This window comes from Anolis carolinensis, chromosome 4, assembly GCF_035594765.1.
Source record: "Anolis carolinensis isolate JA03-04 chromosome 4, rAnoCar3.1.pri, whole genome shotgun sequence".
In the NCBI taxonomy this organism is placed as follows: domain Eukaryota; kingdom Metazoa; phylum Chordata; class Lepidosauria; order Squamata; family Dactyloidae; genus Anolis; species Anolis carolinensis.
In genome coordinates this window covers 141,663,301-141,681,798 of record NC_085844.1, presented here as the reverse complement: position 1 = coordinate 141,681,798, position 18,498 = coordinate 141,663,301, and the positions used below count along the sequence as shown (strand labels likewise).

Sequence of the window (18,498 nt, the reverse complement as noted above, 5' to 3'; positions counted from 1 at the left end):
TCACTTTACTCTAAATCATAAATTTAGAAGCTACCCTGAGAACTTCACAAATACTTTCAAAGTTTGCTTATCAAAAAGCCACTCCATTAAGTTGTGTGAAACTTTGACATACACAAGATGTTCCTCACTTGTTCAAAGCCAAATCAGTTAACTATTTCTCGGGAAAAGTACTTACTGGATCAATTTCTTTATATTGCGGTTCTTTACACTGTGTTGAGAAAAGATCTCATATGCTTACTTGCTTTGAATCCAAAGGTCTTTACTTGCCTTCACTGCCGTTTTTATATAGTTGGGTTTATTGGCCATATAGAACTATGATTTAGTGTATTTGCTGTATCATTCCTGACTTGCTAAGAAAAGAAGAAAAAAAAACTGGAAGAAAAGCCCAGTAGCAGAGAAGGAGAAAGGATGATGCCAAAGCAGCAGAAATAGGGGGTGTATTACCAGTATTAAAAAAACTCAAAAATCAGAACAGTAGATGGGAAGCAACACTCTGAAGGCAGAGGAGCTCCAGGGATGGCTAATGACTCTAAACAAAGGATGCCCTACAGGCAAGAGACAAACCTTTCCAATGCTAATTAAGGTGATTAACTGCAACATTCACACTGACTTCCAACTGACAAAGAACTCTTCTCACACCCTGGACTCTCCAAAGATATATATTAACCTTCCTTGCCTAGTTTCTCCATGCCTCACAACCTCTCAGGATGCCTGCCATAGATGTGGGCGAAACATCAGGAGAGAATACTTCTAGAACATGGCCATACAGCCCGTAATACATACAACAACCCAATGTAAATAAAGTTTACAACAGACCACAGGTTGTTGATGGAACTATGCTGATCATGTGCCTTCTATAATCGAAGAGTTGCAGGCAAAGTTAGGGGAAAATGGGACATGCTGTGTATCTTATCTAACATAGACTTCCAACACCATACTTCCCTGTTTCTGGTCCCGCTCTGAATCTTTCTTTACCAGCCTACCACAATAAGACACAATTTTCTTTCCCATATATTTTTTAAAATTGATAATACAAGCATCAGAGAAAGTGCAAAATTAGTACCTTGGGGGGAGTGCAACCCTATCTTTGTATGAATAATTATATTTATAGTTGTGAACTTGCAGGGGATTTTGTAATTGGATGTAAAGCTATAGAAGAGAAACTAGGTCTTCATTATGGAAGACCATTTTCACATTTGAAAACTGCAGTCTTCCTATTATTTTCATATCTCTAAACTTAAACGTGTACAGTACCTTCAGCGTTTCATTATGGGCTTCATGTCTCTCAATCCAATTGTCACATTTACTGCTTTCCCCAGCCTTCTCCAATTTGATTGCAGTCCCTCAAATTACTCAGGCAGCTTTTAGAACTTCATTATGAGCAGTCGGATATCCAGGGGTTTATGACACGGAGGAAGACAAGGAGTCCTTCACACCCATAAGCATCTTCTTCCTTGAAGTGCTTGGCCTAAATCAGAAAGCTGCACAAGCTTAGTTAACCATTTTCCCCTGACTAAGAAAGATAGGAGGATCTATCCCCACTAGAACAACAGTAATTCTAAAATGACTAATCCTGGATTTATTTCCAATTTTGTCCATTTTAGAAAGCAATCTCCTGTTATCCTCTATCAGGCCTGTCAAAATGACTCCAGGATGTAAGATTATGATTACTATGGAGATAGAGTACCCACTCATCATTTCATGTCATGCTGAATACTAGGTTATCCCTCTTTTATACCTCCTTTTTAGTTATTTTTTAAATATTCTATTAATTCAATATCTGCAGGCAGCACATGTGTACTGTAACAGAACACTGAAACTGATTGCTTGGCATCGTAAATATTTCACAAAGAAAACTCCTCTGATATTCTTAAATATAATCCCTTATCCCCCTTGTTGTTAAGTCCGTCCCCCCACCACCACCCACTATTTGGAATAAAGTGTGATTTCTAGATTGAGTTTTATTGTTCACTGAACAACAAATGTATGAATGTTGTCCTCCCTCCTTATTAACAAGGTGCAAAATGTATGTAAACTGCTGGAATCCCACTGCTATTTTGTACTTTTGCCCTAAAGTCCTCCTTAAATGTTGCTGAAGCCTGAGCAGAAGCTGGTTGAAAATCAATTGTTATTCCAAAAATGTATAATTCCTTAGAAGCTGTATTCACCAGGGATTGAGTGTAGTTTCAAATGAATATATACAATGTGATCTTGTAAAAGAAATATAAAAATAGGGAATTTAGTGGGTCATTCTCTAAATTAGGTGTGCATAGCCTCACCTTGCAACCCAATGCATATTAATTATGAGATGTCCTACTGAATCCACTGAGGTTTATTGTTTGTGCAGATATATTTTAAAAACAGATACCTACCCTTTGGCCAGGATTAGAGAGTGCACAATTTATTTGAACATGATTATTCCCCACTCTCTTTATAACAGTACAGAAAAGAAATCTGTACTGGGTGAAATCACAAAGAAAGGTATAAGTAAATAAGTCGGTGACCAATTTCAGCTTCTTCTAAGTGTCCCCAAATCACATTCCTGCACAGCAGTAATTAAATGTGTTTTCTACACTAGGTTTGGACAACTAGTGGTATTCTAAATGTTGTTGGACTGAAATGCAATCATAAATGAAAGTGGAAGATGACAGAAGGTTGTCAGCAACAAGAAATCCATCCCTACCTATGTTCAGAAGATTCACTTTGGGTGATTTCTTCATTTCCCTCTTAAAATGTTGGTTCACTTTCAAATACCGCCTTCTCTCAGGACCTCATCACATTGAGGTCCCTAATACAACCAGCACTGGGGGAATTTGCCAGGCAGCATGGCAAATGTATAGGGCAGTGGGGGAAACCGTCATCCCATGCCCCACATGATGCACATTGCCGCCTTGCCCATCAAATGAGGAAAAGCATCATTGCTTGGCCTCCCTCGCTGTAGGCTATGAAAACATGGTTAGCCACCCATGGCTCTGTCCTAGGATGCTTCCAGGATGGAGCCCCATCATCGGGCTCTTTGGGCTCCATCCTGGAATCCTAGGATGGAATCAGAAGTCAATGTGATGAGGTGATCAGTAACATTTACTGGCATTCATCTGTCAAAATAAGTGACTTTTTTACCAGAAAGCCGGTAGTGGTTAAATATAAGTACCGCACATTCTCATTTCCTAACTGCTGGAATCCTTCAGACCCATTTTAGAGAATGACTAAATGAGCACTCATCTCTTATGCAACAACAGAATTTGCAGCTTGTCTCCTTTTCAGGGGTGGTCTAATGTATTTTGTATCTTGGAGCAAAAGACATCCCAGTTCCATGTAAAGAGGAGATGTGTAATGGAATCGTGCTTCTGCATTGTATTTCCACTTAACCAAGGAGCCAGAGACAATGTTGGAGTGCAAGGAAGGCTATGCAACACATGCAGCAGTATAATCCAGCACTGTATCCCTACTCGATTCTCACACTCCCCAGTTGCCTCATCTTGTGTCATGCAAGGGTGAAATGACAGAGTACTTAGGCTGAGTCACTGTTGCCACTGCAACACATTGGTCAGTCCCCATTACAGTAAGCTCATTGAATCATGTTGAGGTCCCCCGATGGCGTAGTCGACTAAAGCCTCGTGACTTGAAGGTCGGGTTGCTGACCTGAAAGCTGCCAGGTTCAAATCCCACCCGGGGAGAGTGCGGATGAGCTCCCTCTATCAGCTCCAGATCCATACGGGGACACGAGAGAAGCCTCCCACAAGGATGGTAAAAACATCAAAAACATCCAGGCGTCCCCTGGGTAACGTCCTTGCAGACGGCCAATTCTCTCACTCCAGAAGCAACTCAAGTTGCTTCTGACACGAGAAAAAAAATCTATATTGCTATATATTTCAGGTTCACAATACAGTTGAACTGTATTGAACTGTGTTATATGACAGTGTAGACTCATAGAATGTGGTTGAGTGCAGTTATACTGCATTATGAAACTGTATTATATGACAATGTAGATGAGGCCTGAGTCACACATCCAATAATTGCTGTGGTGGCTCTATTCTAATAGATGAACCAAGTGGATTCAGGCCACTTCCATTTTTTTTTCTTTTGTCTTTTTCTCTTCTGTCTTGCTTCACCCCTCCCTCCACATCTGCATTATTCATAAGTCTCAGAGGAGAAAATCAGTGGTATCTTGTGCAAAGCCATCTTTTTGAGCATATATAAATGAATGTCTTGACCTGTGGAAAATTTCAATATTTTCTTAATTAGCACTTTGGAGAAAGGGTTTTACTCAAGAATATTAATGCTCCATCAGCAATCAAAATGTGTTTTGGGAGCCAGAAGAACTTGTGAATTTTCTCACCATCTTTGCAGGTGCTTTTGATCTGTGAATTTAAGAACAGAGATAATGGTCTAAATTCTATTGTTAATCCCAACTGGAATAGACCCCTTGAACCAATGCAATTTACCCAATCAACAATGTTTTCAGGATTTCTATTTCAGTTTGGACTAACCAGTAGGATATATTCTAATTGAATAGAACATTTAAAGTTAAGTTTTATATTTAAGGTTGATCCCACAACTGTTCCAGTCTTATAAAAACATGATACTTCATAACATGTCTGCCAAAAGGAAAAAATACCAAACTTTAGTAGGAACATAATAGATGAAGGTCCTCTTTTTCCTTTGTGATAAGAATGCTGGACTATTCTCATCTGTCTGTGTTTTGAAGTGAATTGCCCACAATCTACATCTTCCAAATGTTTGGAGATCAGAATACATCTGGAGTTCATGTTTCTATAAAACTGAACACAGTGGGCCTCCAGTATCTGCTAGGATTTGTTTTCAGGACTTTCTGTGGATAGTAAAAAAATGTGTAGATGTTCAAATCCTATATATACAATAATGTAGAAAAATTGTGTCCCTTGTATAAAATGGAGATGATAGATAGATAGATAGATAGATAGATAGATAGATAGATAGATAGATAGATAGATAGATAGATAGATAAAGAGTTAGATAGATATTCAAGGTTTTTATGGCTGACTCCATGGGTACAAGAGTGTCCATTGATGACTTACACTGGCCAAAGGTACCTTTTGGAGTAGGATATTGTGATGGCAGCAGAATGGCAGAAATAGTTGTCTCCATTGCCATAGACACTAGCCTTGCTGATTCATGAGCCGCTTAGCTAGCAAACATCTTTCTCTCCTGATACAACTTCCTCTCAACACAACTAGTTCGTACTGCCATCTCAATGCTGATTGCCATTTTAATCCCAGTCACTTGCGTATGGTGACCAATGGGTTTCCTTAGGTAGGTGAGGATTCAAAGAGTCTCAAATTATTATATCATACTGGTTCAGTATTTTGGAAGATTTGGCTGGGATGATAAGTTAAAATCACAAGGCAAAGAGGGAGAAGGAACCATATTTTCTGTAATAGTATGTTTATTTATATCTTGGGGTTTTTCACCACAATTCAGATTCAGACAGCTCGCAATTTAAAAGGAATACAATTAAAAACATGCAAAAGGTAAATATGAAATATGTCACTGTAGTCATTCTAAACTTTTTGGCATCTGCCACTTAAGAGACCTGCCTCACCCTGCCTAATGGTGAGACCATCCCAGGTCATCCTGTGAGGAGTTCAGGAAACATTAATGATTACAATGAAAAAATGTGCAGAAAGTGCTTTCTTATGCCTGTTCTCTAAACCCTTGAATGATATTTGCTCACCGACCAGCTCCGAGGTGGAAAGAACAATAAAAGGTTAGAGAAGGAGAGAAGAGGCTGGAAGGAAGGAAATAGAAAAGAGTTTATTGGAAGTGCTGAGTTTCTTTACCGACACAATTAATGAAGTTAGCCCTATAGCAAACCTAGTTGCATTTGAGCCCCAAGGGTCTTTGGAAAATTCAGCAAGATGTGACAAGGAGACCTGAAGTCATAGATTCTTTATTGTTAAACCCTAACCCTTACACAATTGGTAAGCAATCCAAAACAATGTAACAAGCCAACTACTATTTTCTAATATAGGAACTTTGCAATGTGATGATTTTGCTGTGTGATGCAACTGTTAGAACATTGATGCCTATGGGCTTGGCTTCTATGGTATGGACTTTCACTTCAGCTGATCTGCCATGAATCTCTAATAGTTGGAAGATAGCCAACAGAAATCTTTTTAGACTGCAGCTCATTTTCCTTGAAACATTTATTGTTTTCTGTGAGATGGTGAAGAAGGTAAATTTGATGGTGCTTCATTCATCAAGGGCGAAATACATTGATGTACTATACAATATCTGAAAAATAGAAATAATGGATCAGCTTGTAAAACATCAAAGGACAAGAACTGAAGTGTCCTAAATTCAGTTGCCAGTCTGAACTAGGATAAATCCATGTAATCAATTGCTTATAATAAGCCAACACTTGCAGCATGTGAATCCCAATCAGTCAGTAAGCCTACTAGTTAGGACTAAAATTAATTTAAGCTTACTCTTTCAGAATTGTATAAACATTAGGCCGGTGTGATTAATGAAAAAAATGTTTCAATACTCATTACTAAATGGGGGGGGGGGGAATCATTTCTAAAATTGTGCGGGGGGGGGGGAGAGTTCAACCCCCTTTATTCTGCCAGGCAGGAAAAGCACAGTCAAACGCCAAAAGATGCCCATCTAGCCTTTGAAACAACAACAACAACAACAGGAAACCTACTAGGTAAATTTTGGACTGACTGTCTCTAAACTTTGCCTACATCACAAGGTTAATTCAACTCACAACAATCCCTTTCTTTTATCTCAATACCCCTGCCCTCCATTTTATCTCAATACCTCCATTTCCCAGAATTCTGCTCATTTCCTGCATTAAAGCCTCAATGTAAGTGTGGTCTCTGCCTGTCTCTCCCATAGAATCATAGAATAATAGAATAATAGAGTTGGAAGAGACCTCATGGGCCATCCAGTCCAACCCCTGCCAAGAAGCAGGAAATCGCATTCAAAGCACCCCCGACAGATGGCCATCCAGCCTCTGCTTAAAAGTCTCCAAAGAAGGAGCCTCCACCACAAGTCAGTTTTTTTAATCATACGTTTTTTGCGTGGCCGCCCCTTCTGTTTCTAAATATTGCTTCGTATGTATGAATCTAATGAATTACAGATGACTAATGAATTATACAAAGTTTTGCACAACCCTAAACATCCATAAAATCAATAATTTGATGCATAGTATTTTTAACCATTCAAAGTCTTACATGCATTTGAATATGCCTTAAAATAGTGGTTCTCAACTTGGGGCCTTTTTTGGCCCCATTTTTGGCCTTCAACTCCCAGAAATCCTAACAGCTGATAAACTGGCTGGGATTTCTGGGAATTGTAAGCCAAAAACATCTGGGGGCCCCAAGTTGAGAACCACTGCCTTAAAAGATGAGGAAGCTTCTTTATCTAAAGTCAGGTCTTTAAATATAAAGGGTACCCAAGTCAATGTGGATGTTGCGCCATCTAAAATCTGCCAACTCTCCTAGAACAAGAAATGAGAAAGCTCAGAAAAATGTATTTGGTTGAGAACCACTGATCTAATAAATTATTTCTCAAACTGTGTTCCTCCAGGTGATTTGGGCTTCAGCTTCCAGAAATCCCAGCTAGCTTGCCAGCTGTTAGGAATTGTGGGAGCTGGAGTACAAAACATCTGGAGAATAACAGTTTGAGAAACACTGATCTAATGCATAGGAAGCTAGGTCTGCTCCAATTTCCCAATTTACATAATTGGCATCATTTGTTAGTGACTCTTCTACAAACTTTTAAGTGCTTAGGGTGGAGCATACCAAACATTCCTCCAGTGTAATATCATATGACAGAAAGATTAATAGAAATGATTGCAACATGCTTCCAAAATTTTCAATAGACATATTCTTAGAAAAGAAAATGATGATTACAAACTGTAGCCATAAAGAGAGACCAGTTCCTCCTTTAAAAAAAGAAAACAAGTAAAATGTTTTGAAAAGTGAAAAAAAAGTTGAAATCAAATTTATTTTCCATATGAAAAGAAAAACTTTGGGAAATATCCTAATTTGCATTCATGTTCCAAACAGAAGCAAGATTTCAGCTACTTTTTAGAAAGGTATTTTAATTAACTATTGATTTCTCCTCATTTATTTCAGGTCACTGGCCAGTATTAATGGCACATATAATTCACCTCTGCAATCAGCCATTTATTTTTTAAAAGTTCAGAAAATAAAGTTTCAAGTGTCAATGGTCCTAATGGGCCTTTTGAAAATGCTTATGTGTAGAAAGGCTACCTTTTCATGTCTCAAGCCAAATGAGCTGATAGATCAGGTAAATAGCAGTTGTTGAAACTTCAGATAGAAGCATTACAAATTTCAAACTTACACATACTTGTGTTGTCGAAGGCTTTCACGGCCGGGATCACAGGGTTGTTGTATGTATTCCGGGCTGTATGGCCATGTTCTAGAAGTATTCTCTCCTGATGTTTCACCCACATCTATGGCAGGCATCCTCAGAGGTTGTGAGACATGGAGAAACTAGGCAAGGAAGGTTAATATATATCTGTGGAGAGTCCAGGGTGTGAGAAGAGTTCTTTGTCAGTTGGAAGTCAGTGTGAATGTTGCAGTTAATCACCTTAATTAGCATTGGAAAGGTTTGTCTCTTGCCTGGAGGACATCCCTTGTTTAGAGTCATTAGCCATCGCTGGAGCTCCTCTGCCCTCAGAGTGTTGCTTCCCATCTACTGTTCTGATTTTTGAGTTTTTTAATACTGGTAGCCAGATTGTGTTCATTTTCATGGTTTCCTCCTTTCTGTTGAAGTTGTCCACATGCTTGTGAATTTCAATGGCTTCTCAGTGTAGTCTGACATGATAGTTGTTGGAGTGGTCAAGCATTTTTGTGTTCTCAAATAATATACTGTGTCCAGGTTGGCTGATTTCTCTGGTTGAATTAGTCTGCAGTGTTTTTCAAGTTCTTTGACTCGTGTTTGGGCGCTGCATTTGGTGGTCCCTATGTCCACAGCTGCATGGTATCCGGTAGACTCCTCGATCCTCTCTCCTCTGCAGGAGTCTACCGGATACCATACCCCACTGTTCAGTTGTGCTAGTTCACTAATTCAGGAAGCATGTGCCACTGAACTCGGTGGACTTGAGTTAAAATGTTTTATGAGTTATTTATTTTGTATAAAGACAACAGGTAACAAATACATAGTGTTCACCAGCAAGACTCTCATCATAAAGGCCAGGCAAAGCATCCTGCTTAACCTGGCAACCAGGAGGAAAAGGGGAGCAGCAAGGCAAGTTGGTCACCTCACATGCAGCTCCCACTCGGTGACACTTTCCCCATCACAAGGAGAAAATGTGACCCTCTCGAGAAGGCTCCATGTTGATCCCATTGGAAACCTCCCATGTTGGGGAGAAGGCATCCATTAACGCTTTCACCCTGGGTTTTTTGGGGGGACGGCTCCGCTGGAATTTACACAACATTGTGTGATGTCCAACGTGGAACTCCTATGACACTAAAGTCACCCCATCTGATGAGGTTGAAAGGGAGCAGGTTATAATAGATGCCCTTGTGAATTAACCTTAGTATTTATAAGGAAGTATATGTGAAGGTTAAGAAATTATAAATATCAAAACAATCTGATTTCGTGTTGCGCTCTTTTTTTGGCTGGTACTGTTTGCAATAATTTCCTACACTTGAAATCTCATCAGATTTACTTTATGGTTTATTATTCCTCTTGGTTTATATTTGCAATATAAATATGCCCAATTAGCCTTGTCTTGCATGCTACATTAAAGAAGACTAAAATGTAAACATATGGTCATCATCATCGTAATTCCCTGAGCAAGCTGCATTTATTATAACTTAATATGCAGTTGTGACATTTACAGATCAGAAACTGGGGATGCATTTCAGTGTTGTGTCAATGGGTCATAAAAAATACATTAGTACAGTAAAAGTTATCACAGAGGAAGGTGACAAAGGAGAAGCATGTTTAGATGGTGTCTGTTGGTTGCCCTCGTATTAATTGTGGCATAGCATACTGGAGAAGGACTAGAAGAGCAGTGTTATTCAACTCATTTGCATGCACAGATTTAGAAGCCAATAGTAAGTATATTTAAAACAAAGCCATACTTTCTAGATGATTGTGAGGGGAGCAGTTCTATCAAGCACTGTTTTTGTGTATCCTCTGTTAGTTTGAATTGAACTTGTTTGTCCTGATTAACTGTCTGTTATTTTCCATTAATGTGTATATATTACCCCTTCAACATTTTAGCTAGGACTATGAGATAAGTAACTAGAAGCATATGACGTTTCTGGCAGAAGTTTTTTTGATACAGAGCTGATGATGAAGATAACAGCAAGATGGAGAATTACATTTTTTGCCTCTAGAGGTTGAGCATTCCTTATCCAGAATTCGGAAATCCAGAATACTCCAAAATCTGAAATTGTACATATGGGTTGCTGCGATAGCATCACCTTTACTTTCTGACTACTTAGTGTATAGATGCCTTGTTTCAGGCCCAACATTATTCAAAACATTATTAGAAAATCTTCAGATGTGATATAAGATATATATGTAACATAAATGGATATAGAGTTTATACTTGGGCTCCATCTCCAAGATACCTCAGTATATATATCCAAGTATTTCAAAAACATCTAAAAATACAGAATACTTATTGTCTCAAGCATTATAGATAAGATATACTCAATTTGTAACAATCATCATGACAAGTGGCAAGCAGTGCCTACTTTTGCAGATGAGTGTTCTGGAGATTTGGGAATACAGAACTGTATACAAGACTAAAAAAATATTACCATCAAGCAAAGCAAAATCTACACTGGTTACAAGTAAATTTGACATTATACTAAAACAGAAATGGGCAACCTGTATCCTTTTAGATGTTGTTAGGTTTCAATTCCCATGGACCCTACCTAACATACAAATGGGTGTGGGGAGATGGAGACTGTTATAGTGAAATATTTTCTTTCAGTTACAGTTGACAACCACAGTATGAATATCTGTTCCTTACTGTCCCTCTGTATGTTAGGCAGTCATTGGCCAGCCTCTGAGTCTTCTGAAGCAGTCATGAAATTCAGGGACACTAGGCAAGATGGTAGCTCCATTACATCAGGGGATTAATTCATGCCAGTTTATTCAAAGCTGAATCTGTTTTTGGAGTACTGTTCAGAACCTTGGATAGCTCCCTGCAAAACCAGAACTTGGGAAAACAGACTCCAAGGAAAATGTTACTCAGAAATAAGGGAGCCACCTGCTGCTCCCGAATGCCATCATGATTCTTTAGACTTTCTGGGTTTCATGTTTACTCATGGCACAATGTAATTTGAACTGATTTCATCATATTTCTCTCTGGCTATTATGAATGACTTCTGAGCATTCAAAACTTTTCATAAAAGCCTCAATTTACAGATCTATAGCGTCTGAAACAAACCTTCTTTGACTGTATATGTATATTATGCTCCATGTTGTTTTTGATGCAATGGCATCTGGAATACAGGGGTCAATACTGCAGTGGCTGTTATATTAGGTTTCGCACCAGGCTTTTAAAAATATGAAGGACTAAAATTAATGAATCATGAAAAACAAAATGGGAGAGGGTGGAAACTGAATAAAATGACTCACTGAAGGAATAATTGGTTAAATAATATCAAATATTGGTCTATTTTGGCATGGCTCTCCAACCTCTTCCCCAAAACTGTTATTTAAGGTGGGTCTAACTGAAAATGGAGAAGGCTAAACCTGAGAAAGAAGCAGGGACTAGTGACTCCAGTGTCAATTGGTCGATGAATAATCTTTTGATTTTAGTTTGAACTTTAAAGAAATTCACAATGGTACAGAAAGCTATCCCTTATGGCTCAGCACCTTGGACAGCAACTTTAAAATCTGGATTGAATCCAGAGAGAATCCTCACTCCACCAATATTAGAGCTACAGTAGAGTCTCACTAATCCAAGCTAAACGGGCCGGCAGAAGCTTGGATAAGCGAATATCTTGGATTATAAGGACTGATCAAGGAAAAGCCTATTAAACATCAAATTAGGTTATGATTTTACAAATTAAGCACCAAAACTTCATGTTATACAACAAATTTGACAGAAAAAGTAGTTCAATACGCAGTAATGTTATGTTGTAATTACTGTATTTACGAATTTAGCACCAAAATATCACGATATATTGGAAACATTGACTACAAAAATGGCTTGGATTATCCAGAGGCTTGGATAAGCGAGGCTTGGATTAGTGAGACTCTACTGTACCAGCCTCCTATAGGACAGAAGAACATTCAATGGGCATTGTGAATACAGACTATTTGAAAATAACACATGATTAAAGAGGGAATAGAATTGCGTGGATTGGGAATGAGCCTGATAGAGTGAGAAGATTTTACAGTATGTTAAAATATGTTCTTTACAATGGTCTAGTATGGTGTAATTGTAATGCATATTTATTCTAAGTAGTTGTCAATAGACATTTTGTTTTTACCATTAGTATTCCCTAATTAACTGTCATTTGTACCTGAGTACTTAAAAAATATTTTCTTTTATAAAATAAAATGAGTATAAAAATGTACTGTGCTATTTCCTTGTATATCTGCTTGCTCACAGGTCACCCAGGTTGCACTTCTCTTGCCATGCTATATCCACTTTATGTGTTTACATTTCTTTCTGCATATAAGATTGCTCACTGTAAAGACCTCATGTCTCGTATTAACTTGTTTCTTTGTATTTAACCGTGTGTTTAATATTTTGTTATGCACATGTTTTGTCCCGCTTGCTGCAAGTGTTGCCTTTTTGCATAATAATAATAATAATAATAATAATAATAATAATAATAATAATAATAATTTAAAGCTTCAGTTTAATAATAACACCATGTAAATTCTCCAAACATTTCACAGTGTTTTTGTCCATTTTACTGGACTAAATACTGATAGTCCTATATAGATTTACTAAGCAAACAGTCCCACCGTGTTAAATGGGGCTCACTCTCACAGATTGCATACAATGGCAAATGGAGACTAGACTATTGTTGGGACACTATATCAGTGTAGCAATGCCATCATAAGAAGAGGGGATAGGGGGGAAAAGGTCATGACTATTGCAGCTAGGAGAGATGGAAGAAGGAGTGGCTTTGGAAAAACAGATTGCACAAACCTGGCAAGTTTTGTCTGCCTTCTCTCACCAATGCTGCAGAATGCTAGGAAATTGCTAGTCTGACACATCAACAGAAGCCAAGCCTGAAGCATTTGGCTGCAATCTAAAGAAGTCACTTACGTGCTCATGGTATTTGAATTGATGTAGGTGCTCAGAGCATAACACAAGTCAAAGAGAGGAACAGTATCGAATGGGAATGGCCACAGACAAATCTTCTGATGCATGCCTGATTCTCTTACTCACATGTCAGTGATTTCTTTGAACTTTCTCTACAGTTAGGCTGGCAGTGTGATCACAAGGCACATCTGCACAGTTCTTACAGTTTTCTCCACATATTCAAAATGATCATTTGGTACAACCATTCCAAAACGGGTTATTTTAGACTATTTCTCTTTATCAAAAACCAGTATTTCTGAGAGAAGGCTAGGCTAGTATTCTCCTATTTCAGGGGAAATACCAGACCAATGGCAAATAAATGGCTTCCTAGATATCAGGTCATGATCTAAGCATCCTTTCCCCATGGGCTTTAATGAGTTTCAGTACAAAAAATTCCCTGACCTAATACAAGGAATGTCTAAAATTTAATGCAAAGGTATTAGGTGTTTATTTGCCTAAGAGCTCTTGTTTTTCAACATATCTTATCCTTGTACTGCACAAGTGCAAAATGCCTGACCTAAACAGGTTTTTTATTTGAATACAGAACCAATACAGGCCATTGCAGGGCCATTGTGGATTGTGCAGACAACACGTCTGACTTCCCTGTGCTCAGGAGAGAAGTAATGTTCTTTTTCTGTTATTACCAGCATATGTCTCCTCCAGCATCAAAGATCATATTAAATTGTCTTAGCAACTTTGTGTGGTATTTAATATATATGAGAACCCATAGGCATAAAATGCAGTAAATGCCTTCTAAGAATACGGCTTGTTAGCCCTATTTTTTCGCTACTGATACTTTTGCAAGGCACAGCCCTGAAAAAAGTGACAATAGCTTTAGTGTTGCCCTATCCCATGGGCTTTGAAGATGAGTTGGTCTTCCTCAAATTGATGCTGATTATATATGAACTACTAGGGAGAGTAGCCAGTGGCCTCTGGGAGCAAGGCTAGCCATGCACATGCTCTTAAATATCTTCATATGCTTTATCCATAATGCATAAGGCCTTTGATAGTCAATAGATCTCAATCTCATCAGTTCACAGTGTTTATGAACATAATCCTGCTAACTTGAACATGGGAAAGTAAAGCCATTCTATAACTGGGAGGTATAACAATGGGAGAGGGAGATAAAATCATCACTCCTGCTAGAGATATAGATATAGATATATATAGATATAGATATAGATAGATATAGATATATAATATTTAAATTGTAGTTTCCAAAACCCACCTTCCACTATTATCTGCTGAACCATCACTATAGGTTTTAGTACAATTGTAGTACGATCCCTGATATCCATGTGAGATTCCTTCCAAGACCCACCTATGCCCGCGGATACCTGAAACCATGAATAATAGTGGATCCTATATTTTAACTATAATTGATCCATAATTATATTGTAGAATCTTACCGGAGGATCTCAAGAGGCCTAGAAACATTTTTAGGGAGGGGAGTATGGGCATTTTTGGAATATCCATAAGTGAAACCATGAATATTGAATTCATAGATAAGGGGACCATACTGTTAGAAGTATCTTCAAGAGGAAAATCCTAACCTTCCTCCTTCATATCATTGCTTTCCATAACCAAAATACTGATATTGATTCTGTTTTTTTTTTCTTTCCTTCCAACTCCATCTCTCAGCCAACGTGTGTGACAATGAACTTCAGATCTGCCTGAATGGAGGAACGTGTGAGAAGAATGTACGTTGCCTGTGCCCACCAACCTACACAGGTGTGCTGTGTGAGAAGCCGAGTTGTGAAGGGAATTCAGAAGCTTGCAACACTGGACAAAGGGCATTAACATTACCATGCCTGATACTTCTATTACCACTGATTGCACCATTAGGATTAAGTGGATTTTTCCTATTCTAGGCTATGCAGCTTGAGCAGCGTCGACTTCAGACTGCTTTAAAAATATTGGACACAGAAATGGAAAATGAAATAAAAAGAGGACAGCAGCAGCAGCAAGAAGATGCTAATGCGTCTTTCAAACATAATTATAATACTAATAAAAGGGGAAAGTGCAAAATCTCTATACATATATATAGACTTTAAAAAGGCCTAACTGAACTAAGCCATATCTATCCATTGTTGACAACCCAGCGAGTCAAGACTGTTACTTTCTGACTCAAGCTTTACTTGGACAGCTGCCAGTACTATTACAACTAATGACGAAGCCAGCTGCAAAAGCTTACCAAGGATTGAAAAGGCTTTGGTCTCCACCCCTTGGACAGGAATACAATAAAATGAAAACCGCAGAACCTTGCTCCTTCAATCTGGTGCACAACTGTACCTCTTCCCAGTGTGTGGGCCAACCAAATAGAGGCATTCTTTGCTGTCAGTGCATTGTGGGTATAAGGAAATCTGTTTCAAAGCTGCCATATTGGCCTGCTTCAGCCCCCCCCCCCCCAAATCCCCTTCCAACTGTGCTTTAGTGAACGTTGCTCTGTAACCCTTGTTGGTTGAACGATTTCTTTGTCCGATGTTAGTAATGCACATGTGTATCAGCCCCTCCTCAATAAATTCCAAGCCAGTCATACCCTTGTATATCTTAGAAGCACTGCATCAAGCCAATGCTGTGCTCACCTATTGTACAAGAGTGGCTATAGAACAAAAGAAGAGTGTATTTATCCTTTTGTATTCAAATGAAGTTATTTTTCTTGACTAACGTACGACGTAGACTTTTTGTATTATTGACAATTTGTGTTAACAGACAATTTATTAATGTACTTTAATCCTAATAAGATAAAGGTGGGGGGAGTTAATTTTTTATTTCATCCTCGTTTTTTTCTCTCCTTTTTTTCTTTTCTTTTTTCCTTTCATTTTATTTGTGCAGAGATTTCTCTGTATGGGCAACGTGCTGGCATCAAAGAATATCAGTTTACATATTATAGCAAGTGTAATAAAATTCCACCAAAGGACATTCTAAATGTTTTCTTGTTGCTTTAACACTGGAAGATTTAAGAGAATAAAAAATCCTGCGTAAACTATTTTAGGAATTAGTATTGCACTTTCTTAACTGTATTTTACCAGGTGGGAGAGTTCTGCAGGCACAGCAGAACATATGCAAATCTTCATGTTAAATCAGTAGAGTCTCTTAAGGTGCAAAGAAAATCTCTATGGGATGCAGAGATAGTTATTAGGAGTGACAACCACTGGCAGGCATTGTTTAGTATAGTAGACAAGTGGACAAGCACAGTTTCCCCTAATCAATTTAAGTTAAAATGTAATTCCCCATAAATGAACACTTTGTGGTGTTCCACATCCTGTAGTATAGCATTTCCCATCTGCTCTATTGTGGGATGACAGAAGCTACCATCCATAAATATCTGGAATGCAAAACATTGCCAGTTACTACTATCCTCACTACCCTGGAAATGATTTTTCTTGAACATAATTATTTCTGAACTGACATACCCTGTTTCCTCCAAAACAAGACAGGGTCTTATATTGATTTTTTTTCTCCAAAAGATGTGTTAGGGCTTGTTTTCAGGGGCAGTCTAATTTTTCGAAATTGACTTTTTAAATGAACTATATCTAAGGCTTATTTTGAAATAGGACTTACATTTCAAGCAACCTCAGAAATGCTGAAAAATCATGATAGGTCTTATTTTCAGGGTAGGTCTTATTTTGGGAAAAACAGGGTATGTAGCCATGTTCTCAATTGCACTGGGAAAATATTATTATAACATCTATTTCCAACATCGAATTCCAACATCATCCTAGTAAACTTTTCCACTTTCCCTTCCTTCCCATTTAAGACTCAACTGAGATTGTAAAGGTATAAAGTTATAGGATGTATCTCTTTATATCCTGGTAAAGCTGATGAAATACCGTGTCATGTTTGAAGAGATGAATTTGGGAGGGGGAATTTCAAAACCACAGTTAAATTTTTAATGTTGATGATTTGAAGTCCAAAATAGCTGAAAATGCAGATTTTTTTAGTGGCATAATTAACTGATTCTGTTAACCTAAAATGTACTGAAATACCATATGGATGAGAAACTGTTGCATGAATTGCTCTTGTGTCTGCTGTCAGATTCTGCCAACTTTTACTATTTAATTGTACACCTTTGGCAAAAATGTTCTCAAGGTGGCAGAGAAACATGAAAAGCGTACTAAAAGCAGTACCAACAGTGTTACATGTTAAACCAGACTAGAGAATCAGTAAATGGAGATACTGGGAAAAATAGTAGAGGAATGATTTCCAAAGCCAGGATTCCACCACAAAGCAGGTCTTCTCTTCAAATGACAACCACCACACTTAAGAGAGCAAGTGATGGAAAGTTTCAGTTGATGGCTTCAGCAGAAATGCAGGCTCATTTGGAATAAACTCTTTATTGCAGTGATTCAGAGCAATTCTTCATTGTTGATAGCCACTGGACACTAGATCTTCAACACTGTCAAACATTGAGGGGTACCTGTCAACACTGCAAGCTGTTAGACTTCAGATATGCTAGCTGGTGTTGCAATACCTCTGGATGTCAAGTGACAAAGTTAAATGTCAAGTATTTGTCAAATATTTGCACAGTGAAATGATATTCACTGTCAAAATTCTTCCCATCGTTGTTTCAAAGAGAGCTTGACAAAGGTAAATTTCTTTTCCTGCACAGTTGCCTAAAGAAAGTCTAAGGCACTTCTACAATTAACAATTGTATTCTGTAACTATGTTCATTGTCATCACTGGAGATCAGCAATAGATGAGTCCCCTATTACCACTTCTCTTGTAAGTAAGTATGTTAAGGTACAGTAGCTCTCTTATTCCATTTTTCTATAGCTTAAGGTTGGAGTCTATTTGGCAAGATTAGTTAATAGAATGGATGAAGAAAGTGGTTGTTTACTTGGTACATTGCATAGTGGGCAGAATGGCAACACTGGCAACTTTGCAGTCTACGGCAATTTGGAAACCTGACAAAATAAAAGAATAAACACACTTGGAGACTTTAGTCCCCAAAATTATTTTTATACATGAAGCTATGAATATTACATTTTATTTCTGAATGCCTAATCCATAAACTGGGGCAATACTGAAAGAGAAATTCATTTAGATTGACCGGCATTAGAAATGACAGCTGACTGATTGACATCGCCCATGGTGTGAGTTCACTGTATTCTGTGAGAGATCTTCCATGGATTGATTTGTGTGTACAGCAAGAATCAGAGCTGCCATCTAATGTAGAAAAGAAAACAGAATAA

At 38.1% G+C, this 18,498-nt stretch overlaps 1 protein-coding gene across 12 annotated transcripts in view; it reads left to right on the top strand.

The window, feature by feature from the left end:
• ntng1 (netrin G1) overlaps nt 1–16,292 on the top strand; it is a 346,261-nt gene extending 329,969 nt beyond the window's left edge. For 11 of the 12 annotated variants that reach the window (XM_062977940.1, XM_008109115.3, XM_062977942.1 and 8 more), the window contains one exon: nt 14,945–16,292. In XM_062977940.1, the coding sequence (XP_062834010.1) occupies nt 14,945–15,174 (230 nt within the window). In that variant the 3' untranslated portion in view covers nt 15,175–16,292. The remainder of the gene's footprint in view (nt 1–14,944) is intronic. The other variant, XM_062977941.1, reaches the window with a different exon arrangement.
• Nucleotides 16,293–18,498: the final 2,206 nt, after the last annotated feature.